This window comes from Hyperolius riggenbachi, chromosome 9 (assembly GCF_040937935.1).
Source record: "Hyperolius riggenbachi isolate aHypRig1 chromosome 9, aHypRig1.pri, whole genome shotgun sequence".
Taxonomy (NCBI): domain Eukaryota; kingdom Metazoa; phylum Chordata; class Amphibia; order Anura; family Hyperoliidae; genus Hyperolius; species Hyperolius riggenbachi.
The window spans coordinates 31,718,602-31,740,666 of NC_090654.1; the positions used below are offsets into that span (position 1 = coordinate 31,718,602).

At 42.9% G+C, this 22,065-nt stretch overlaps 1 protein-coding gene across 2 annotated transcripts in view; it reads right to left on the reverse strand.

Annotated features, from left to right (window-relative positions):
- Positions 1–14,068, reverse strand: part of LOC137532159 (acyl-coenzyme A thioesterase THEM4-like) — a 66,089-nt gene extending 52,021 nt beyond the window's left edge. The window contains exons 1-4 of one of the 2 annotated variants that reach the window (XM_068252372.1): positions 13,885–14,068; positions 11,165–11,284; positions 5,799–5,952; positions 23–179 (exon numbers count right to left, since the gene is read on the reverse strand). In XM_068252372.1, the coding sequence (XP_068108473.1) occupies positions 23–179; positions 5,799–5,952; positions 11,165–11,266 (413 nt within the window). In that variant the 5' untranslated portion in view covers positions 11,267–11,284; positions 13,885–14,068. Of the gene's footprint in view, positions 1–22; positions 180–5,798; positions 5,953–11,164; positions 11,285–13,700; positions 13,798–13,884 lie in introns of those variants that run through there. The other variant, XM_068252373.1, reaches the window with a different exon arrangement.
- Positions 14,069–22,065: the final 7,997 nt, after the last annotated feature.

Below are 22,065 nucleotides of genomic sequence, written 5' to 3' on the forward strand. Positions count from 1 at the left end.
TGCGTAAATCACACACACTCACCCCGGGGGGCCTTCCAAGTATGGTCCAGGCTGGAATATGCAGATCATCCTCTTCTCCGCCTTGTTATAGAACATGCAGTACTCAAACCCAACTCCATCCTGATCGAGATTCCTGGTGAAGAGGCGTGTGGTTACTGCTGGCTGTTGTAGTGGCGTATCTGTAGAGAGGTCAGAGGTCACCAATAGCGGCAGAAACAGCGTTTATAAGAATGGAAAACTGACGCCGAACTAAAGTCCCTCAGCTGCTCCGTTTACAAACAATAATGCCAAAAATTCCTGGTGTGTCGGGCTAATCAGAGCAATGGGCAAAACTTGTTGGTTAAAGGTAGCAACTAGAGATGGACAATGAGAGAGGGTCACAATTTGGATGGTATATAACAGCGACACCAAATGTCCTTTCCACAGTCACACACTATTATTATTATACAACTAGCTGATTGCCCGGCGTTGCCCGGATATGTATTTGGTTGGTGTTGGCTCCGCCCACTTTTCCTAACCCTAACACACAATGGCTTCTATTCACTAAGGTTATCTCCTGTCTTTAATAACTCTTCTAGAGTTGTTACCATGGTGATAAGGCATGTAGTATTCAGGAAACATTTTACCTCAGGTAAACCTAAAGTTAACTCTTCTGTCTTTGAGTTAACTCTCCAATCCTTAAAATAACTCCAGAGTTTAAGACAGGCTGTTAATTAACTGCGTGTGAAAATAACTACAGAGGAGGTAAATTAACTACAGAGGAGGTAAATTACTACAGAAGAGGTAACGTAAGGAATGAAGAGATAAGATAACTCTCTCACTGTGTGAGGTAAGTTTTCTCTTGCCTTATTATCTCCAGCATGATCTTAGTGAATTGAGGCCAATGACTCAATGACCTAGTTTGTGAGCTTTGCATTTTTTGGCATCAATAATTTGCATTGAAATGAAACAAATCTGATTGGCTGTGGCTCCACCCCCTTTTCTGAATTTGAACCCCAGTCACCCAATGACCAACTGTACCAGGTTTTAAGCTAGTGCCCTTAACAGTGCATGAGTGGCAGCAAATGAATATTCCCTTTGAAAAGCAATTATTGAATTTGGATTGGCTTTTGTAGGCTCCACCCTCTTTTATGAATATTAATCCCAGTCACCCAGTGACCAACTGTGCAAAGTTTGAGAACCCCGCCATTAACAGTGTAAGAATGGCTGCAGTTTACATTTTCCTAGTGAAATTTGTATTTGTCTCCGCCCACTGATGACCCAGCATTGCCTGTGTATGTATTTGGCTGGTGTTGGCTCAGCCCACTTTTTGTAACAGTAACAGACAATTACTTAATTATTCAATGACCAAATTTGTGAGCTTTGCAGTCTTTGGCATCAATAATTTGCATTGAAATGAAACAAATCTGGTGGGCTGTTTGTGTCTCCACCCCTTTTCTGAATTTGAACCCCAGTCACCCAGTAAATAACTGTACCTAGTTTGGGGCTTGTGCCATTAACAGTGCAAGAATGGCAGTAATTAAATATTTCCCTTGAAAATCAATAGATGAATTTTGATTGGCTTTTGTAGGCTCCATTCACATTTATGAATAATAGCTGATGAATCGGCGTTACCCGGGTATGTATTTGGCTGGTGTTAGCTCCGGCCACTTTTTCTAACCCTAACACACAATTACTCAATGACCAAGTTTGTGAGCTTTGGGGTCTTTGTCATTAATAATTTGTAAATTCCCATAAAAATCTCAACAAATCAGATTGGCTGTTTGTGGCTTTGCCCCTCTCCGGCATTTGAACCCCAGTCACCCAATGACCAACTGTAGCAGGTGTGAGGTATCTGTTATTAACAGAGCAAAAATGGAAGCAATTTAAATATTCCCCTTGAAAATCAACAGGTGAATTTTGAGACCAAGTTTGTGAGCTCTGGGGTCCTTGGCATCAATAATTTGTAATTTACCAGTGAGATTAAACAAATCTGATTGGCTGTTTGTAGCTCCACCCCTTTTCTGAATTTGAACACCAGTGACCCAATGACCAACTGTACCAGGATTGAGGCTTGTGCCATTAACAGTGCAAGAATGGCAGCAATTTAAATATTCCCCTTGACAATCAACAGGTGAATTTTGATTTTCTTTTTAGGCTCCACCCACTTTTCTGAATATTAATCCCAGTCACCCAGTGACCAAGTTTTAAGCTTTTGGGTTTCTACCATCAAAATTGTGTGAATGGAAGCAGTTTATCCAGTAAAGTAATCTGATTAGCTGTTTGTGACTCCACCCCTTTAGTGGATTTGAACCCCAGCCACTTCATGACCGACTGTAGCCAGTTTGAGGCCTCTGCCATTATTAGTGTATGAGTGGCAGCAGTTTCAATATTTCCCATGAAAATCAATAGGTGAATTTTGAGTGGCTGTTGTAGGTTCCACCCCCTTTCTTGAATATTAATCCCAGTCATCCATTGACCAACTGTGTCACATTTGAGAACCCTGCCAATAACAGAATGGCTGAAATCAATCTAACAAATCTGATTGGCTGTTTGTGGCTCCACCCCCTTTAGTGAATTTGGACCCCAGTCACCTATTAGGTAAGAGGCCTCTGCCATTAACAGTGTAAGAATGCTAGCAATGTAAATATTCCCATTGAAAATCAATAGGTGAAATTTGATTGGCTGTTAGCTCCACTCAGATTTCTAAATATTAATCCCAGTCACCCAGTGCCCCACTGAGTCAAGTTTGGGAACCCTGCCATTAACAGTATAAGAATGGCTGCAGTTTATATTTTCCCCTGGAATAAAAGTAGTTGTTGGCTCCGCCCACTTTTTCTAACCTTAAATGACCACGTTTATGAGCTTTGGGCTTTTGGTATCAATGATTTGTATATTCCCATTGAAATTAAACAAATCTGATTGCCTGTTTGTGGCTCCGCCCCCTTTTCGAATTTGAACCCCAGTCTCCCAGTGACTGACTGTACCAGGTTTGAAGCATCTGCTATTAACAGTGTAAGAATGGCAGCAATGTAAATACTCCCTTTGAAAATCAGCAGATTAATTTTCATTGGCTGTTGTAGGCTCCACCCACTCTCTTGAATATTTATCCCATTCACCCAGTGACGAACTGTGCAAAGTTTGAGAACCCTGTCAGTAACAGTGTAAGAATGGCTGCAGTTTATATTTTCCTAGTGAACTTTATTTTTGGCTCCGCCCACTTTTTGTAACCTTGACACACAGTCACTCAATGACCAAGTTTGTGAGCTTTCAGGTTCCTGGCATCAAAAATGTGTGAATGGAAGCAGTTTATACACCAAGAAAGTCTGATTGGCTGTTTGTGGCCCCGCCCCTTTAGTGGATTTGGACCCCAGTCACCCAATGTCCAACTGTAGCAAGTTTGAAGCCTCTGCCATTAACAGTGTAAGAATGGCAGCAGTTTTAATATTCCCCTTGAAAATCAATTGGTGACTTTTGATTGGCTGTTGTAGGCTCCACCCACTTTCCTGAATATTAATCTCATTCACCCAGTGACCAACTGTGGCAAGTTTGAGAACCCTGCGATTACCAGTCTAAGAATGGCTGTAGTTTACATTTTTACATTTAAAATGAACGTCTGAAATTTAATTGGCTGTTTTATGCTCCGCCCACTTTTCCTGGATTTGTAACCTCGGTCACCAAGTGACCAACTGTGCCAAGTGTGGGGACTCTGGCTTGATTACTGTGAGAATGGCAGCCTTTTCCATTTTATTCCATTCACTTAAATGGGTGGAATCTGATTGGCTGTTTGTAGCTCCGCCCAGGTGTGCAGGGGGGACGCGAGACCCCCAGAACCTATCATTCCAAGTAGTAAGGGATCTGTATACCAAGTTTTGTTCAAATCGGTCAAGGCGTTTTCGCGTGATCGCGGCACATACATACACACACACACACATCTGATTTTATATATATATATAGATTATATAGCTCTGACATATGCCACAGCACTGTACAGAGATCACGGATCCATCCCATCAGTCTCTGCACCAGAGGAGCTTACACTCTAATGTCCTCACCACAGTCACACACTATTATTATTATACATTTATATAGCTCTGACATATTCCACAGTGCTGTACAGAGAACACTGATCCATATGCCTACTCTTGGTATTAACTACTTTGGCCTCCTGGACGTACTAGCTACGCCCAGGAGGCCATGTGCGCGTCCGCGCGCTCCCGCGGCCGATCGCGTGCGTGCACACACGCTCCCGGCCGCGGATCGTTAGTCCACGAATCAGTGAATCGGGCTATGGTGCCCGATCACTGATTCCTCTCCCCCGCAGAAAAAGCGACAGCTTCTCTCAGAAGCTCCGCTTTTTCTGGCTGTTGCCTCCCCCATGCGTCCCTCTAAGCGTATGTTACGCTTAGAGTGACGTCATGTAAACAAACTCATGGCCGCCATCTTGTGGCCAAAAAGTAAAACTACAACTAAAAGTAAACAAAATAAAACTTAACACACATTTACATTATAAAAGTAATGTTTACATCCCACCCTCCCAAAAAATACCCATATAAAATGTTTAATATAAAAAAAAAACAAAAAAAAAACATTACAATAATAAAAAAACAACAACATGTAAATATTTACCTAAGGGTCTAAACCAGGGGTCTCAAACTCGCGGCCCGCGGGCCATTTGCGGCCCTCGATACAATATTTTGTGGCCCTCGCTGGCAAAAGCTTCCTTATAGTTTGCTTCAGTGCTCCCAAGTAATCCGCCGCATCCCCGCCGCTAAATGAGGGCTGAAGAGCCCCCAAATCGCCCGGGGGGCAATCCGCCGGCATTTCCTGGAAGGGGCAGAGCTTTCAGCTTCAGCTCTGCCCCTCCTGACGTCAATCGCCGCATGGATTGCCACCTCTCCCTGCCCCTTTCTGTGAAGGAAGAGTGAGAGGGGCGGGCAGAGGCGGCGATGCGCCGCGATTGTGAAATTCCTTATGCGGCCCAGCCTCATCCTGACTTTGCCTCCTGCGGCCCCCATGTAAATTGAGTTTGAGACCCCTGGTCTAAACTTTTTAAATATCAATGTAAAGATGTAATATTTCTATATTTTTTCTATTCTAAACTTGTAAATAGTGATAGATGCAAAACGGAAAAAAATGCACCTTTATTTCCAAATAAAATATTGTCGCCATACATTGTGATAGGGACATAATTTTAACGGTGCAATAACTGGGACATATGGGCAAATACAATACGTCAGTTTTAATTATGGAGGCATGTATTATTTTAAAACTATAATGGCTGAAAACTGAGAAATAATGAATTTTTTCCGTTTTTTTCTTATTCTTCCTGTTAAAATGCATTTACAGTAAAGTGGCTCTCAGCAAAATGTACCCCCCAAAGAAAGCCTAATTGGTGGCGGAAAAAACAAGATATAGATCAGTTCATTGGGATAAGTAGTGATAAAGTTATAGGCTAATCAATGGGAGGTGAACATTGCTCGGATGCATAAAGTGAAAACGACTGAAGGCTGAAGTGGTTAAGGATGGCCCAGCCTAGGAGAACTCATGGAGAAGAATGTGATCAGTTTGATCAGCTGACAGATTTGTAAGGCTCTGATTTGCTGGTCATGATCATGTGTTAAACCAGGAAGTTATCACAGCAAATCAGAGGCTTACAAATCTATCAGCTGATCAGACTGATCACATGCTTCTCCATGAGTTCTCCTAGGCTGGGCCATCCCTACTTGGTATAACACACAAGTAACACTTCTGGATGAGGTGGGTTTTGGCCGCGGAGGTCATCTCAGAATTTGCAGGAAACTGGGGACACACATTACCTCCCATGTAATGAACGGGTGAATTGAAGGACGCAATCCGTTTCCATGTTCCATCTTTACTGAGCTCCAAGTACTTGTCATACAGCCTCCGTGTGTTCTGAGTCCAGGAAGCGTTGGGTAAGGAAAAATCTCGTTGATGATGGCTCACACTGTCCTGTAATAGATCACAGAGCATCTAAGTGCCTGCAGAATATTTACTAATTAAATAAGAACTTTACTGACTCTACTTCTATTTTACACTGCTTATACATTATATAGTCAGTATTTGTCAATTGTAAAATCTTTTCACACCCAGAGTTACGTTATTAAGTGTATCACAGGTGGCGACATCTTTACTGCTGGCAGGTGCATCACTACGGAATGCTCGTTTGTTGTGTGTTCCAAAGTGATAAGAAACCTGGTCTCCCAGAGTGCACTGGGAGGAGAAGGCTTCATGACATCCCAGGCATAACATAAATGGGAGGGAGTGGTTACATACCAATGCAGGCTAACGATGTGTTCTGTTCCTATGCAGGGGGAGGAGGTGCGCGGTTGTGATGTCAAGCAGCGGGCAGGGTGGCGTGGGGGGGGGGAACAAAGCTCTTGGCAGGCGATTGGCCAAATCGATTCAGCTGGCTAATCACTGGCCAAGGCATCGAGGGACACTATACACATGGTAAATTCTTGACAGGAAGTTGTGATCGGCCGGCCAGCCCAAGTTTCATTTAGAGTATGTCAGTGTTCTCCCCAGGCTCTTTTAGGCGGGTGCTCCACCCAGCTAGTTTTGGTGAGCACCCAGCTGTTATCAGCTCAGCTCCTCCTATGCTGTAAGCAGAGTTGTGCACAGAAGCACTGGCCCTGCATTCTCTCATATTGCCCCACCTGGCTACTTTTTTATGCCACCCGGCTGGAAAAAAATTCTGGGGAGAATGCTGTATGTACAAAGCTTAAAGAGAATCTGTATTGTTAAAAATCGCACAAAAGTAAACATACCAGTGCGTTAGGGGACATCTCCTATTACCCTCTGTCACAATTTCGCCGCTCCTCGCCGCATTAAAAGTGGTTAACCACTTTACCCCCGCGCGTACGTATTTCTCCGCCCCTTTTTCCATCCTTTAACAACCAGGGACGGAGAAATACGTACTTTCCGCGTTCCCGACGCTGTGCGCGCTCCCGCTCGTAAACACGCCGCCCGCCGCTAGTAAACACGCTGCCGCCCGCTCGCCCAGAGATCAATGAACGGGAAAATCCATTCCCGTTCGTTGATCTAAGCCCCGCAATGATCCGCTGCTCTCCTATGGGCAGCGCGATCATTGTGAGAAAAAACTCAGGTGTCCAGCCTCCTTATACTTCCTCCAAGCTTCCAGAAGGAAGCTTGGAGGTCGCATTAAAACAAAAAGTTACTGTGGCCATCTTGTGGCCAAATAGTAAACTACACCCTACACATTTTTCACATACAAATAAATGACTTTTACACATAAAATTAACTCATTACCTCCCACACTCCCCATTTTTTTTTTTTTTTGTAATTAAAAAAAAATTAAAAAATTTACAATTAAAAAAAATACATAAATAGTTACCTTAGGGACTGAACTTTTTAAATATTTATGTCAAGAGGGTAGAACACTGTTACTTTATAAACTATGGGCTTGTAATTAGGGATGGACGCAAAAATGAAAAAAATGCACCTTTATTTCCAAATAAAATATTGGCGCCAAACATTGTGATAGGGACATAATTTAAACGGTTTTATAACCGGGATAAATAGGCATATACATTTAATGGGTTTTAATAACAGTAGCATGCATTATTTAAAAACTATAATGGCCGAAAACTGAAAAAAAATTATTTTTTTCCCCACATTTTTCCTATTTTCCCATTAAAACACATTTAGAAAAAAATAATTCTTGGCATAATGTCCCACCTAAAGAAAGCCTAATTGGTGGCGGAAAAAACAAGATATAGTTCATTTCATTGCGATAAGTAATAATAAAGTTATAGATGAATGAATGGAAGGAGCGCTGAAAGGTGAAAATTGCTCTGGTGGTCAGGGGGTAAAACCCCTCAGTGGTGAAGTGGTTAAAAACAGTTTTAAAAAGTTTGTTTATAAACAAACAAAATGGCCACCAAAACAGGAAGTAGGTTGATGTACAGTATGTCCACACATAGAAAATACATCTATACACAAGCAGGCTGTATACACCCTTCCTTTTGAATCTCAAGAGATCATTTGTGTGTTTCTTTCCCCCTGCAGCTATCTTCCACTGAAGTGTCAGGCTGTCTCTTTCTGCAGAGTGCAGACAGCTCTGCCTGTATGTAATTCCTCAGTATGTGAAAGCCCAGCCAGCTCAGAGGAGGATTTATCCAGCTTGTAAAAGATAAGAGAGAAGAGAGAAGCTGGCTAATCTAAATAATACACAGGCAGTGTGCAGAGAGGGGCCTGGAGGGGGGAGATGCATCACAGAACCACAACACTGAAGAACTTGGCAGCCTTCCAGACACCGGCTGACAAGAGAGAGATAAGTTGATTTATTACAGAGATGGTGATAGTAGAACGTGCTGCAGTAAGCCAGAACACATTAGAATAGCTTTTGGAACTTGTAGGATGATAAAAAAAACAGGATGCAATTTTTGTTACGGAGTCTCTTTAAAGAGGAACTCCAGTGAAATAATGTAATAAAAAATGCTTCATTATTACAATAATTATGTATAAATGATTTAGTCAGTGTTTTCCCATTGTAAAATCTTTTAAATCCCTGATTTACATTCTGACATTTATCACATGGTGACATTTTTACTGCTGGCAGGTGATGTCACTGGAAGGAGATGCTGCTTGCTTTTTTTGGCCGTTGGAAACAGCTGTAAACAGCTGTTATTTCCCACAATGCAACAAGGCTCCCACAGTGTGTTGTCAGAACCATGGTCCTGACATCACACTGTGGGAGGGGTTTTACCACAATATCAGCCATACAGACTCCACTGATGATCCGTTTGTGAAAAGGAAAAGATTTCTGGTGGGAAAGGGGGTATCAGCTACTGATTGGGATGAAGTTCAGTTCTTGGTCACGGTTTTTCTGTAAAGGACAACTATCAAAGTTAACTAAAATTCTAAATGCCACATATATTTTCACTAATTACTAGAAAATAGCAATACAAAGGCTTTTTTTTTCATGTTTTATGTGAAGAAAATATGACATTTACAGTGAACGGTTCTCACTGTGGGCATTTCCATGGAAGACTGTATCCAGCACATCCAGCATACATAAACAATCTTCACTGGCTAATACTGTGACTGGAATCTCTTCAGAATGATAGGAAGCAGAGATATAGCATCAAATAGTGTAAATAACTAATCAGCTGCAACTCTGTGTGCCTGATCCTGTGTCTCTCTATCCGCCTCACAGTGTAAAGTAAACAGTTTACAGACAGGGAGATCTCATTCTGAGTGGGGGATGTAAGCATCCAAGTAAGGAAAAAGTACAGGTCCTTCTCTTCAGATCCTTCTCTGTATTTAACAATCAGTCAGCTGTTCTCATATGATCTGTGAGAAAGCAGTGTGTGTGTGTAAGCAGGGCAGAAACAAACAGTAAACGATTCCTCTGTGAATAGTGACAGAGACGTCACAGTGACAGTGCTAGCTACATGGTATAGCTCTAGCCCGTTGCCAACACAAATTGTTACAAAACAGTTAGTAAACAAGGCATTTTTTTCACACAGGCTTTGATGAGAGACCTCTGAAAAGCTTTCCAGTGTTGCTGGGTAAAAGCTCTATAGGTATGTGGAGCTTCATACTTACTGGAGGCCGATAGCAGGTGAACTGAGGCACCTAGGCAGATAGCGAGAGAGGCAATGGTGCTCATGATGCTGGAGAAAGTCCCAGGTAAGTATGAATTATTTTACCTTGTCCTGTCCCAGATTATCTTTAAAGGGACCCTAGGCAGAGGCGAAAAAAGAAAATGTGGACTTAACCGGGGCTTCCTCCAGCCCCCCATAGCCCGTGAGGTCCTTCGGTGTCCTATGGCGGCTCTGGAAACCTGGCGACTTTGGATAAAATCGCGCATGCGCAGCCCGTTCAGGTACCTGGCGCGTCATCGAGCCCATCGCCGTAAGGGTTCTGTGCACGCGCAGTTCAGTCTTTCAAATACCACCGATGGGCAGGCGACGGGCGAGTGATTGAGCCGGGTGCTCGGACAGGCCATGCATGTGCAACTTCATCTGAAGTCGTCAGGTTTACGGAGCAGTCAGCGGGGTCACGGAGGGGACCAAGAGGACACCAAAGGACTTCACAGTTTACGGGGGCAGGAGGGAGCCCCAGGTAAGTCCAGATTTGCTTTTTTCACCACTGCTCAGGGTCCCTTTAACTATTTCCGCCGCCCGGACGTGAAGCTCGCGTCCGGGGGGCTGCTGAGCTGCGCTCCCGCGATTCGGCGCGCTCCCGTGCGTGGTGTCCCCCGATAGCCCTGGGATCAGTGAAAGGGAACATGGTTCCCGATCACCGATCCCTTTCCCCCGCAAAAAAACCGAAGCGCTCACCTGTGAGGCTTCAGTTCTTCTGCCCGGAAAGATTTCCGCATCCCCCTTGTACTTCCGCTTACCGAGAAGTACAGGGAGGGAAAAGAAAAATGAAGGTGGCCATCTTGTGGCCAAATAGTAAAACTACATCTACACATTTTTTACATTACAGTTTACACATATAACACCATTAAAAATTAACTATTTATGTCCTACACCAAAATATTACCCAAATAAAATTTTTAATGGAAAAAAAAAATTACAATTAAAAAAAAAAAAAAATTGTTACCTAAGGGTCTGAACTTTTTAAATATGCATTTGAAGGGGGGTATACTACAAACATTTTTAAAATTATAAGCTTGTAAATAGTGATGGACGCAAAATGGAAACAATGCACCTTTATTTCCAAATAAAATATTGGCGCCATACATTGTGATAGGGACAAAATTTAAATGGTATAATATTCGAGACAAACAGGCAAAAAAATACATAGGTTTTAATTTTGGTAGCGTGGATTATTTTATAGCTATAATGGCCAAAAACTGAGAAGTAATGAATTTTTCCATTTATTTCTTATTAATCCTGTTAAAATGCATTTACAGTAAAGTGGCTCTTAGCAAAATGTACCACCCAAAGAAACCCTAATTAGTGGCGGAAAAAACAAGATATCGATCAATAAATTGTGATAAGTAGTGATAAAGTTATTAGCGAATGAATGGGAGGTGAAAATTGCTCTGATGCATAAGGTGAAAAATCCCCGCGGGCTGAAATGGTTAAGTGAGTCATTGAAAAGATTGCAGTGTCTGGTCAAGAGACAGATTACAGTATTTAGCAGCTTTGGGAGGAAAGACGGTATGATGGGAACAGCTACTTACAGAGAGCGAGCACAGCGTGGTCCGGGCGGATGGCGCCCCCAGAGCATTGCGGCAGACAGCAGAACTGACCGCAGTGAGCCGCCTAGCGAGGCTGTTCAGCATGGTTCCTGGATGGAGACACTGGAAGGAAGATTATACAGGTTACACCAGCAGTGCTGAAACTATACACTGAGTGACAGTATACACAGAGTGGGTGAGAGGTCATCAGACGTCAGGGGAGGCTGATAAATGCATCGCTGCTGCCTACAGAGCAGAAAGTTCACACACGGGACCTTTATACACACAGAACACCAAGAGGGGTCAATAAAGGGGCAGATTTATACTTTTCCTCCTTTAGTTCAGCAACCCTCTAGCAGCGCTTTACTAAGCACTTGTGATCTGAAAAGCTCTCGCTAATGTACTGATATGGGTGATTTAAAAAAAAAAAAAAACAACACACCCGTCAAGTGGAATCACATTACATTAGCAAATCACAAGTGCTTAGAAAAGACCTGCTAGTGAGTCCCAGGCCTAAGGCTAGGTTTACACTTACCTGGGGCTTCTGTCAGCCCCCTGCAGCTGCACCGTCACTCACCGATCCTCCAACGGGAGCATGAACAAGGACGTGCACGGCCAGGGACGCGCAGGCGCAGGGACCATTGACTTGTTAATCAGCTGTAACAAAACGTACCTGCAGCGGGGGACTAGAGGATCGGTGAGTGGCGGCACGGGCACAGGGCGGCTGCAGGGGACTGGCAGAAGCTCCAGGTAAGTGAAACTTCTTTCTTTAAAGCCAATTCAGGTTTCCTTTAACTACCTGCCGACTTCCCCACGCCAATGGGCGTGGCGACGTCGGCAGCCCAGGACAACCTAACGCCAATTGGCGTCAAGCCCTGGGGCTGTTTAGCAGGAGATCGCACGGAGGGTGCGCGCGCATCTCCTGCTTGGTGGGCGTAGCGGAGCTCCGCCTTCAGTCTCCGAGCTCGGGAGACTGCTAGATGGCGTAACCTCCGTCTGTTTACATGTACTGCGATCTGCAGCAGCGATGTACTGGGGACAGCCGTGTAACACGGCTGTCCCCCTGGGGCACCAGAGAGAGATCGGCTCTCATAGGCTGAAGCCTATGACAGCCGATCGCCGTGATTGGCTGGCGGGGGGTGGGCAGGAGGGAGAGGAAAAAAATAAATAAAAAATAAGTTTATTTAACAAAAAAAAAAAACAAATGGGGACGATCAGACCCCACCAACAGAGAGCTCTGTTGGTGGGGAATATCACTTGTGTGCTGTGTTGTGCAGCCCTGCAGCTTGGCCTTAAAGCTGCAGTGGCCAGTTTACTAAAAATTGCCCTGGTCTTTATGGGGGTTTAACACTGCAGTCTTCAAGAGGTTAACTGGGTGGTTGGAAATAGTTACACTTAGGGCCCGTTTCCACTAGGACCGGTGCGATGCGGCTACACGCGGGTGTCCTGATAGACATGCACGGCAATGGAAGGGTTTCCACTGCATGCATGTTGTGCGGAGCGATCCGAGAATCTGCAGCATGCTGCATATTCTCACACGGCCGCATCTGCCCGCAGCCGCGTCCCATCTCCTCCATTGACTTCTACATCAGGAGATGCGGAAGTGATGCGGCTGGCGGCGGAAGTGATGCGTAGCCGCATTCTCATCACTTTGTAGTGGAAACCGACCCTAACGTGAGGCTTCCACCGGCCCCCTGCAGACACCCTGTGCACGTGACAAGACAAACCGAACCTCCGGTCCCCCGCAGCGAGTTATTTAAGTTTCTGTCCAGTGCAGCCATAACAGCACACGTCGTCGTTCACGCTCCTGTCGCCGTCCTGCGCATACGAGGAATCTACTACTGCTCATGCATAGGATGGTGACGGGGTGTGAACGAGGACACGCGCAGCCAGGGACGCGCAGGCACCCGCCGACTGGCCAGTCGCCTGAAAAAGAACTGGCTCAGGTGGGGACCGGAGGATTGGTTTGTCCCGGCGCAGGCTCAGGACGTTTGCAGGGGACCGATGGAAATCCCACCCAGGGAAGTTCAACTCTTCTCCCCCCCCCCCAGTGAAATTCAAATTGCCAGTGTATCTCTGTACACAGACTACTGGCCTACTACTGGCATAACAGTCAGACCTGAAGAGCAGACCTAAACTCAGAACTTCCTCTCTGCTCTATAAGATAAGTAACAGCTTAATAACCTTTAAAGAAAAAAGAATTTCTTTGTTACAGCTGATACAAATCCTGCAATAAATCTGCAGTGTGTCTACTTCCTGCTTTCAAGGAAGCAGACATATTAACATCCTGTGTTTACCTATGAGCTCCTTGCCATGGCAGTCAGCTGACACAGCGGAGAGATAAAAATACAACTTCTGATTAGTCACAGATGAGGGGGAGTTAGACAGGCTAAACTCACAAAACACCTACAGGGTGCATTTCTCTAGGTTTTCCTTCTATTCTGTGCAAGAGTTCAGGTCCACTTTTGTTTTAAAATTTGTTTAGCCCTCTGCAAAGTCTTGGACATTAATTCTGCTTTGTGTGAAGCAGGAAAATTACCTGAAATCTATTTTTTTGCCACTTTCTAACAATTCAACCTAACAGATTGCCTGAGTAGCTGTCTCTGCTGCTGCCCATGTCTGTCTGCTGCAGTGCGCGCGCACAGCGCGAGGGGGCCGCGGGCATGTGTGCTACGCAAGGCATGCTGGGAGTTGTAGGTATATGTGTCCCACCGGTCCCTCACCTGAGTCCCGCCAGGGCCACCAAGGATCTTCTCTGTCGTCGGTAGGTCACTCAGAGCAGCGACTGCCAGGTGTCCTCACTTCCGGCGCCATTTTCTAGAAGCCACACCCTTGGCAACCCACGACGCCTGAGCTTCAACAACATGGCGACCGCCCGTCCCCGCTGCCGGCGCCTCACCGCGGCCTCTAGCGGCGGCTGCTCATAGTGTCCTCGGCTCACATGCTACTGGGGCGTGGCCGACTCAGAACTGACAGCTGCTTCCGCTATAGTAACGTAACGTTACTACTACTACTAAGATCTCTATTATTTGTTTTATATTTTCTACAATGTAAGCTAGATAATAAGGAAAAAATATCTTCACACTTGGAAAACTATATCATTTTATTTTTAATTCAAAATTAATATTGATGACTTAAGAACTTCTAGTGAAACGGAAGTGTAATAAAAGGACCACTCCAGCAAAAAAAAAAAAGTAAACCTTTAAAATCTGTCATAACCGTTTTGGACTAGTTCATGTCCTCGCGGGGGATTCTCTGGGTTTTCTTTGTTGTCAAAAGCATTTCCTGAACAGCAGTTGCTAAGTTACAGTGACCAGATTTTTCTGGGTCCAACCTGGGACGGGAGGGGGGGTGGGGTTGGAAGGTATTTGCCCCGTGCGGAGAAATGGGTGGGGTGGGGGGAATGGGCGTGGCCATGACATTGTATGGGCGGAGTGTAACCGTAACCCCAAAGCAGCAAATATAGCCCAAAGCAGCAAATATAGCCAACTACGACCATTAAATAATAAATGCAGCAACAGTTACCCCAGACACCAGAAAATAAACGCAATGTGGGCAACATTTCAGCAGAAAATAAACGCAATTTGGGCAACATTTCAGCAGAAAACAAACGCAATTTGGGCAACATTTCACCAGAACACAAACGCAATGTGGGCAACATTTCAGCAGAAAACAAACGCAATTTGGGGCGACATTTCAGCAGAAAACAAACGCTATTTGGGCAACATTTCAGCAGAAAACAAACGCAATTTGAGCGACATTTCAGCAGAAAACAAACGCTATTTGGGCAACATTTCAGCAGAAAACAAATTCAAAGAATAACTGATGGTAACAGAGGCGCCAATTTAGAGTAAAATGATTTAAAAACCGTTTAAAAGGAGGGGGGTTGGTGGTTACCACCCTCAGATATATAATGACCAGCCAATTAGTGGTTATACATAAATAATAAAATTTATTATAAGTTCTCCAGGCATGCAACGCGTTTCACGGGTCAAGAGCCCGCTTCATCAGGCAATCAGTGTTGGAGATACACTAAGATACAAAGACAAAAATAAAAAGAGCATACGATATATCAAAGAATGCTGGGTACACAAAAGGTACATAGATCCTAAATAATCGAAGATCTATAAGTTATATTACAAAGAATCATCACATAGGACAATATAGCCCCATTTATATCACGAACAGACTAGTATATATATCCAACTGGAATCTAAGACGAGTAATAACATAAACATGAGATGGTTAAAGCATTACATCATTATCATAGGTACAGATTAAATATAAATAAAATCTGCCAGAGTGTAAAGCAATTGTATGGGTAAGTGAACTCCCCTAATAGGTGTACAATATAGCGTGGTTGTACTGCTACAATATTAGACACTGGTCTGGAGCACGTGTTACAAAGAACCTCATGCTCCCCAATCAGCACTGATATATGAGAAACATGTAAGCATTATGGTAAACAGGTAGTGTGTACTCACCAGGACTGTGTCACTCAAGAGGCCCAGCGCCAAATGTGAGGGGCTGCCGCCGCAGCTGAGTAGTTATATGGCCGTTATGCGCCAGCGTAAGTGTGTCAAATGCGGAAGAATCATCTCCAGCTACTTCCGGAAGGGCAGTGCATGCGCACTTGATAATTCATACTGCTGTCGCCATGTTAGTATAGGCAGCGGGGTGCCCGGTGGAGATTACTTAATATCTGACATATTTAAAGCACTGACCATAAACTAACTCTATGATTAAATGCATATAGGTACAAGAAATATTATATATTGTCCTGATAGTTATATGTTTGTTTTAAAACGTCGATGCTGACTATATATCCAATTGCTGCCATCTAGTGGTTGTTAATAATATAACATGCTAATATGGATAATGATGCTGTCTCATTGAAAAATAAAGATTGTATAAAAATTCCATGGAAAGTGAAGGGTATAAAATGTAAAAGTGGGAAATAGATGGGGGTAAAAGGGGAGGGGAAGATGGAAAAGGAAAAAGGGAAAGGGTAGGGGACAAGGGAACAAAAGGAAAAATTTAGGAAGGACAATCCAGTTCATCTCATATGTCATATAGTATACAAAAAGTACATGAAATATAAAAAACTGATTGCTGTATAATCATAAAAAACACAACCGTATTCATAACTATATTAATAACTGATTGCTGTAACATCATCATTAAAAAGAGTTGTCATTAGAATTAGTAGGAATTAATAATTGCCATAACCTAAAAAATAGGGGAAACGATAAAAGAGAGGACTGTAATTATAAAAAAGGTTGATACAATTAAAATAATTTTTCTAATACTTCATTCATGCCCTCAGGAGCCAGAGTCCTGAGTGTTTGTATCCAGAACATCTCTTTGTTCTTCAAGACCTCAAAAGTGCTATTAAGTGACTGAATAGACTCTATTAAGGTGATGGTGAGTGACTGGGGATCACCATTGTGATGGGTGCTGAAGTGTTTGGAGACGCTATGTAGGGGATAGTGTTTCAGTATGTTCCTTTTATGTTGTCCTATCCGACTCCGAACCAGTTGGGTGGTCCGACCAACATATTGTAAATGGCACGGGCAGGTGATAACGTAGATTACATTCCTTGAAGTGCAGTCTATGTGTTGTTTGATGCTGAATTCAGTGTTGGTAGTATTGGATGAGAACTTCCGAGTGGTTGTGACAAAAGGGCAGGCTTGACAACGTGAATGTTGACATGGAAAAGAGCCTGGGTTAGCTACAGTGGTAGTGTGGACTGTTGGAGGTTTAGTGTTTTTGAATTTGCTGGGTGCCAGTAACCCCCGCAGATTGGGGGCCCTTTTGAAAGTAAGGGATGGTGTTTTGGGTATTGATGGTTTGAGATAAGGGTCTTGGGCCAATATTTCCCATCTGTTCTTTAGGATGGAGCGAATTTGGCTATGTTGGCTACTGTAGCCAGTGATGAATCTTGGAAATGAACTTACAGTAGCTGAATGATCAGTAGTGGTAGTGGTTGCGGGGGTCTTGGTTGCTTTATGTTTGGCGTCTTTTATGAGTTTTTTCGGGTATCCACGTTCAGTGAATTTTCTAGTAAGAATCTGGGACTGTGTATGAAAATCTGAGAGTTCTGTGCAATTCCGAAATATTCTCTTGTATTGGCAATAGGGAGTATTAGTTGTCCAGGGTCGATGATGGAAACTGTCAAAGTGTATAAAGTTATTAGCATCAACCTTCTTGAAGTATGTTTTTGTTTTTATCATATTGTCAGTGGAGTAAAGGACCAAGTCGAGAAACTCTATTGAATTGGGATGGTGTTGGGAGGTGAATGAGAGACCAGCCGGGTTATCATTAAGGAATTCAAGAAATTTCGGAATATCTGTATGATCGCCCTTCCAGATAAAGATGAGGTCATCAATGTACCTCTTATAGAAGATGATATTCTCTGTAAAAGGGTGTGGGTTATGGAATTTCAGTAATTCTAAGAAGCCCATTGAAAGATTAGCATAAGAAGGGGCAAAGGAGCTCCCCATAGCTGTACCGGTAGTTTGATGATAAAAGTTGTCCATAAAAGAAAAAATATTATGATGTAGAATAAACTCGGCACATTGATTGATGAATTGCTGTTGTATTATGGGCATATCTGGATTGGTGGACAAGAAAAACTGAAGTGAGTGAAGACCAAAGGAATGTGGAATATTGGTATACAGAGCGGATACGTCACAAGTGAGCCAACAGTAGTCTGGATCCCATGAAACGGGTTTAAGTAGATCTATGAGGTGTTGAGAATCTTTTAAATAAGAGGGTAGTGTTTGTACTAACGGTTGTAAGTGTTTATCGACAAATTTGGATAAATTACTAGTGATGGACTCCATGCCGGAGATTATTGGTCTACCGGGGGGGGGTTTGTAATGCTTTATGTATTTTAGGGAGATAGTAAAAGAATGGTGTTTTCGGATGATAATTGATGATGAAGTTACGTTCATTCTTTGTAATGATACCATTTGAGAAAGCTTCATTGATGAATCGTTTTAGAGTGGTGTTAAATTCAGGAGTGGGATCGGTAGTCAATCTGGCATAGTGTAAGGGATTGTCTAATAATCTGTTTGCTTCTTTTATGTAATCAGATTTATTAAGGATGACTATACCACCCCCCTTGTCAGCAGGTTTTATGATGATGTCGTGGTTACGTCTAAGGGTTTGGAGGGCTTGTTGTTCAGGTCTGGAGAGGTTGGATGTGGTGGTATTGGTGTCCAGTTTTAATTTCTGTAAATCATTTAATACTAAGGTGTAAAAGGTTTCAATGAGATTCCCTTTGGAGGCAGTCGGGTAGAATCTCGACCTCCCTTTTAGCTGTGTAGAGATGAATTTTTCGGTCTCAATTTCATTCTTATTAACTGTGCAGATTGGCAATGCATCGTTATTGGTCAAAATGAGAGTGTTGGTCGAATTTGATAGAGATGATTGATGTTTTTTTATAGCGAAATGTCGCTTTAAGGTGAGCTTGCGGATAAATGAATTTAGTTCCACAAATAGCTTGGACATGTCAGATGAACTCGTGGGACAAAATGATAGGCCCTTTTCTAGAAGTTGGGTTTCGGAGTAGGACAAGGTATAATTAGATAAATTAAAAATGCAACGGATTTGTGTCATTGAGTCTGTGTTAATTGAATTGGGGATGATGGGCGGTTTCTTTTTTCTTTTCCCTCTGCATCCCCTTTTTCTGATTCTGCTAGTGGTCTTTTGTGAGTTAGTTTGGGTTGGAGGATGACTCTGGATGCCGTCGGACTCGGTAATGGCATCATTAATGTGTTCTGTGTGAAGGAGAGGGGTAAATCTAAAAAAGAAGATGATGTAAGGTTGAGGAGGGAGTTATTTTGACTAGTGGTGGTGCACTGTTGTTGTTTAATGATGGGTCTGAAATAACTGGTGAGCGCACCTGTTTTGGTATGGAGGACGGAATTTTGTGTATTGGAAGAAATAGGTGAAGTTGGTTGGGTCTCATGTGTGCTGATTTGTGAAAGGCCCAAAATGTCTTCTATATGTGAGTGGTCCTCTGGATTAGTCTGGATAAGGTCAACAGGTGGTTCAAGGCTTGTTGTGGTGACAGATTCCTTGCTTTTGGTAGCTATTGTGTCCGGAGGGGCACTATTCAGAAAATTGCACACTGGAATCTGATTGGGCCTGAATTGGACTGTTTTTACACTAGAGGGGGTGGACTGAAGGTTCTTGGCTTGGGTTGGAACTGGAGTAGGGTTATGAGTATTACTTGAATTTTTGTGTTGTGGCTGAAACTTAACCATTTTATTGAACTTTTTTGGGTTGGTGGATGTCTGGTTGCGGTTAGATGGTTTGTTGATGATTTTATCTGAAAGTGTTTTTGTTAAGGCTGCTGAATGGGCAAAGCTGAAGATAGGTGTGGTGAGTGGAGGTTTGGCTATTGTGGTGGAAACCTTAGGTGTGACTAGCGGATTGAAATCCGGAGGTGGGAATAGAATTGGTGGAGGAAAGGGAGGGTAACGTGAAGGTGGTGGTGGTAAATTGAGACTCATGAGTGGGGGAGGGTGGTTGTGTGGTGTGGGGGTGTGAAAGGGTGGTCTAGGCTTCTCCTGTGGAAACCTTGTTTTCCGTTCTCTCTCCCTATGCTCTGCATAGGCTAATCGGTCTCGATTCAATTTTTTGAGTTTTATTTCTACTGTGTCTGCCTCGAATTTCTTTAAACGTGCAATTAGATTGGACATCAGGGGGTGATATAGTTTGTTTTTGAGGTGAAGAGACAGTTGTTCTTTATAATCACGAATAATGGGTTGAAGATCATCTATTATAGAGGTTCGCTTTTTAATTATTCTCTCCATCATTCCCCCTGTACAAGTTTCTAAATAAATGTACCAATCATCAGTGAATACAGGATCTTTAGGGAACGCAGTTAATGTTTTTATGCGTATACCGTCAGGGGATATTTTTTCATCTATATATGTCTGTTGCATCGCTATGTCAGCAATGTTGAAAAATTCATCTTTGAGTGCTTGTTCAAGTTTGTGGAATATGGGTTTTAAGTCGATATCAGGGATGTTGTTGTCTGGTGTGGTTCCTGGTGTATTCTCCTGGACCGGTAGTGACGGTGTGGCTCTGAACTGAACCAGCAAATGCTCCCTGTGGGTAGCTCGCATCTCTATGAAATCCATGTTAAAGGCTGCAATCGGTCGCACACTCGATCGGTCGATGAGGTAAGACGTAGCTTAGAAGAATGTAAAAAAGAAAGGACCGAGAGCCCAATATAGTGTAGTATGTTAAGTAAAGGAAAATGACAAAACTATTACGAGTATTATACTCACAAGTCTAGGTTACCACAAAGGCAACCACTGGATGTGCAGGTGGGGAGAATTATGACCTGACCCCACTCAGGTATTAAGAAGTCGCTCTCCGTAGATAGAAGTGGGGATATACCCCTCCACCAGGGGTGGACTAGATCAAAGAATAACTGATGGTAACAGAGGCGCCAATTTAGAGTAAAATGATTTAAAAACCGTTTAAAAGGAGGGGGGTTGGTGGTTACCACCCTCAGATATATAATGACCAGCCAATTAGTGGTTATACATAAATAATAAAATTTATTATAAGTTCTCCAGGCATGCAACGCGTTTCACGGGTCAAGAGCCCGCTTCATCAGGCAATCAGTGTTGGAGATACACTAAGATACAAAGACAAAAATAAAAAGAGCATACGATATATCAAAGAATGCTGGGTACACAAAAGGTACATAGATCCTAAATAATCGAAGATCTATAAGTTATATTACAAAGGATCATCACATAAGACAATATAGCCCCATTTATATCACGAACAGACTAGTATATATATCCAACTGGAATCTAAGACGAGTAATAACATAAACATGAGATGGTTAAAGCATTACATCATTATCATAGGTACAGATTAAATATAAATAAAATCTGCCAGAGTGTAAAGCAATTGTATGGGTGAGTGAACTCCCCTAATAGGTGTACAATATAGCGTGGTTGTACTGCTACAATATTAGACACTGGTCTGGAGCACGTGTTACAAAGAACCTCATGCTCCCCAATCAGCACTGATATATGAGAAACATGTAAGCATTATGGTAAACAGGTAGTGTGTACTCACCAGGACTGTGTCACTCAAGAGGCCCAGCGCCAAATGTGAGGGGCTGCCGCCGCAGCTGAGTAGTTATATGGCCGTTATGCGCCAGCGTAAGTGTGTCAAATGCGGAAGAATCATCTCCAGCTACTTCCGGAAGCTGGGACTGACGTGTAGGCTGCGCAATGTGATGCTGACGTCACGTCGCAAGTTACGCTATACGGGAGGTGAAGGAAGGGCAGTGCATGCGCACTTGATAATTCATACTGCTGTCGCCATGTTAGTATAGGCAGCGGGGTGCCCGGTGGAGATTACTTAATATCTGACATATTTAAAGCACTGACCATAAACTAACTCTATGATTAAATGCATATAGGTACAAGAAATATTATATATTGTCCTGATAGTTATATGTTTGTTTTAAAACGTCGATGCTGACTATATATCCAATTGCTGCCATCTAGTGGTTGTTAATAATATAACATGCTAATATGGATAATGATGCTGTCTCATTGAAAAATAAAGATTGTATAAAAATTCCATGGAAAGTGAAGGGTATAAAATGTAAAAGTGGGAAATAGATGGGGGTAAAAGGGGAGGGGAAGATGGAAAAGGAAAAAGGGAAAGGGTAGGGGACAAGGGAACAAAAGGAAAAATTTAGGAAGGACAATCCAGTTCATCTCATATGTCATATAGTATACAAAAAGTACATGAAATATAAAAAACTGATTGCTGTATAATCATAAAAAACACAACCGTATTCATAACTATATTAATAACTGATTGCTGTAACATCATCATTAAAAAGAGTTGTCATT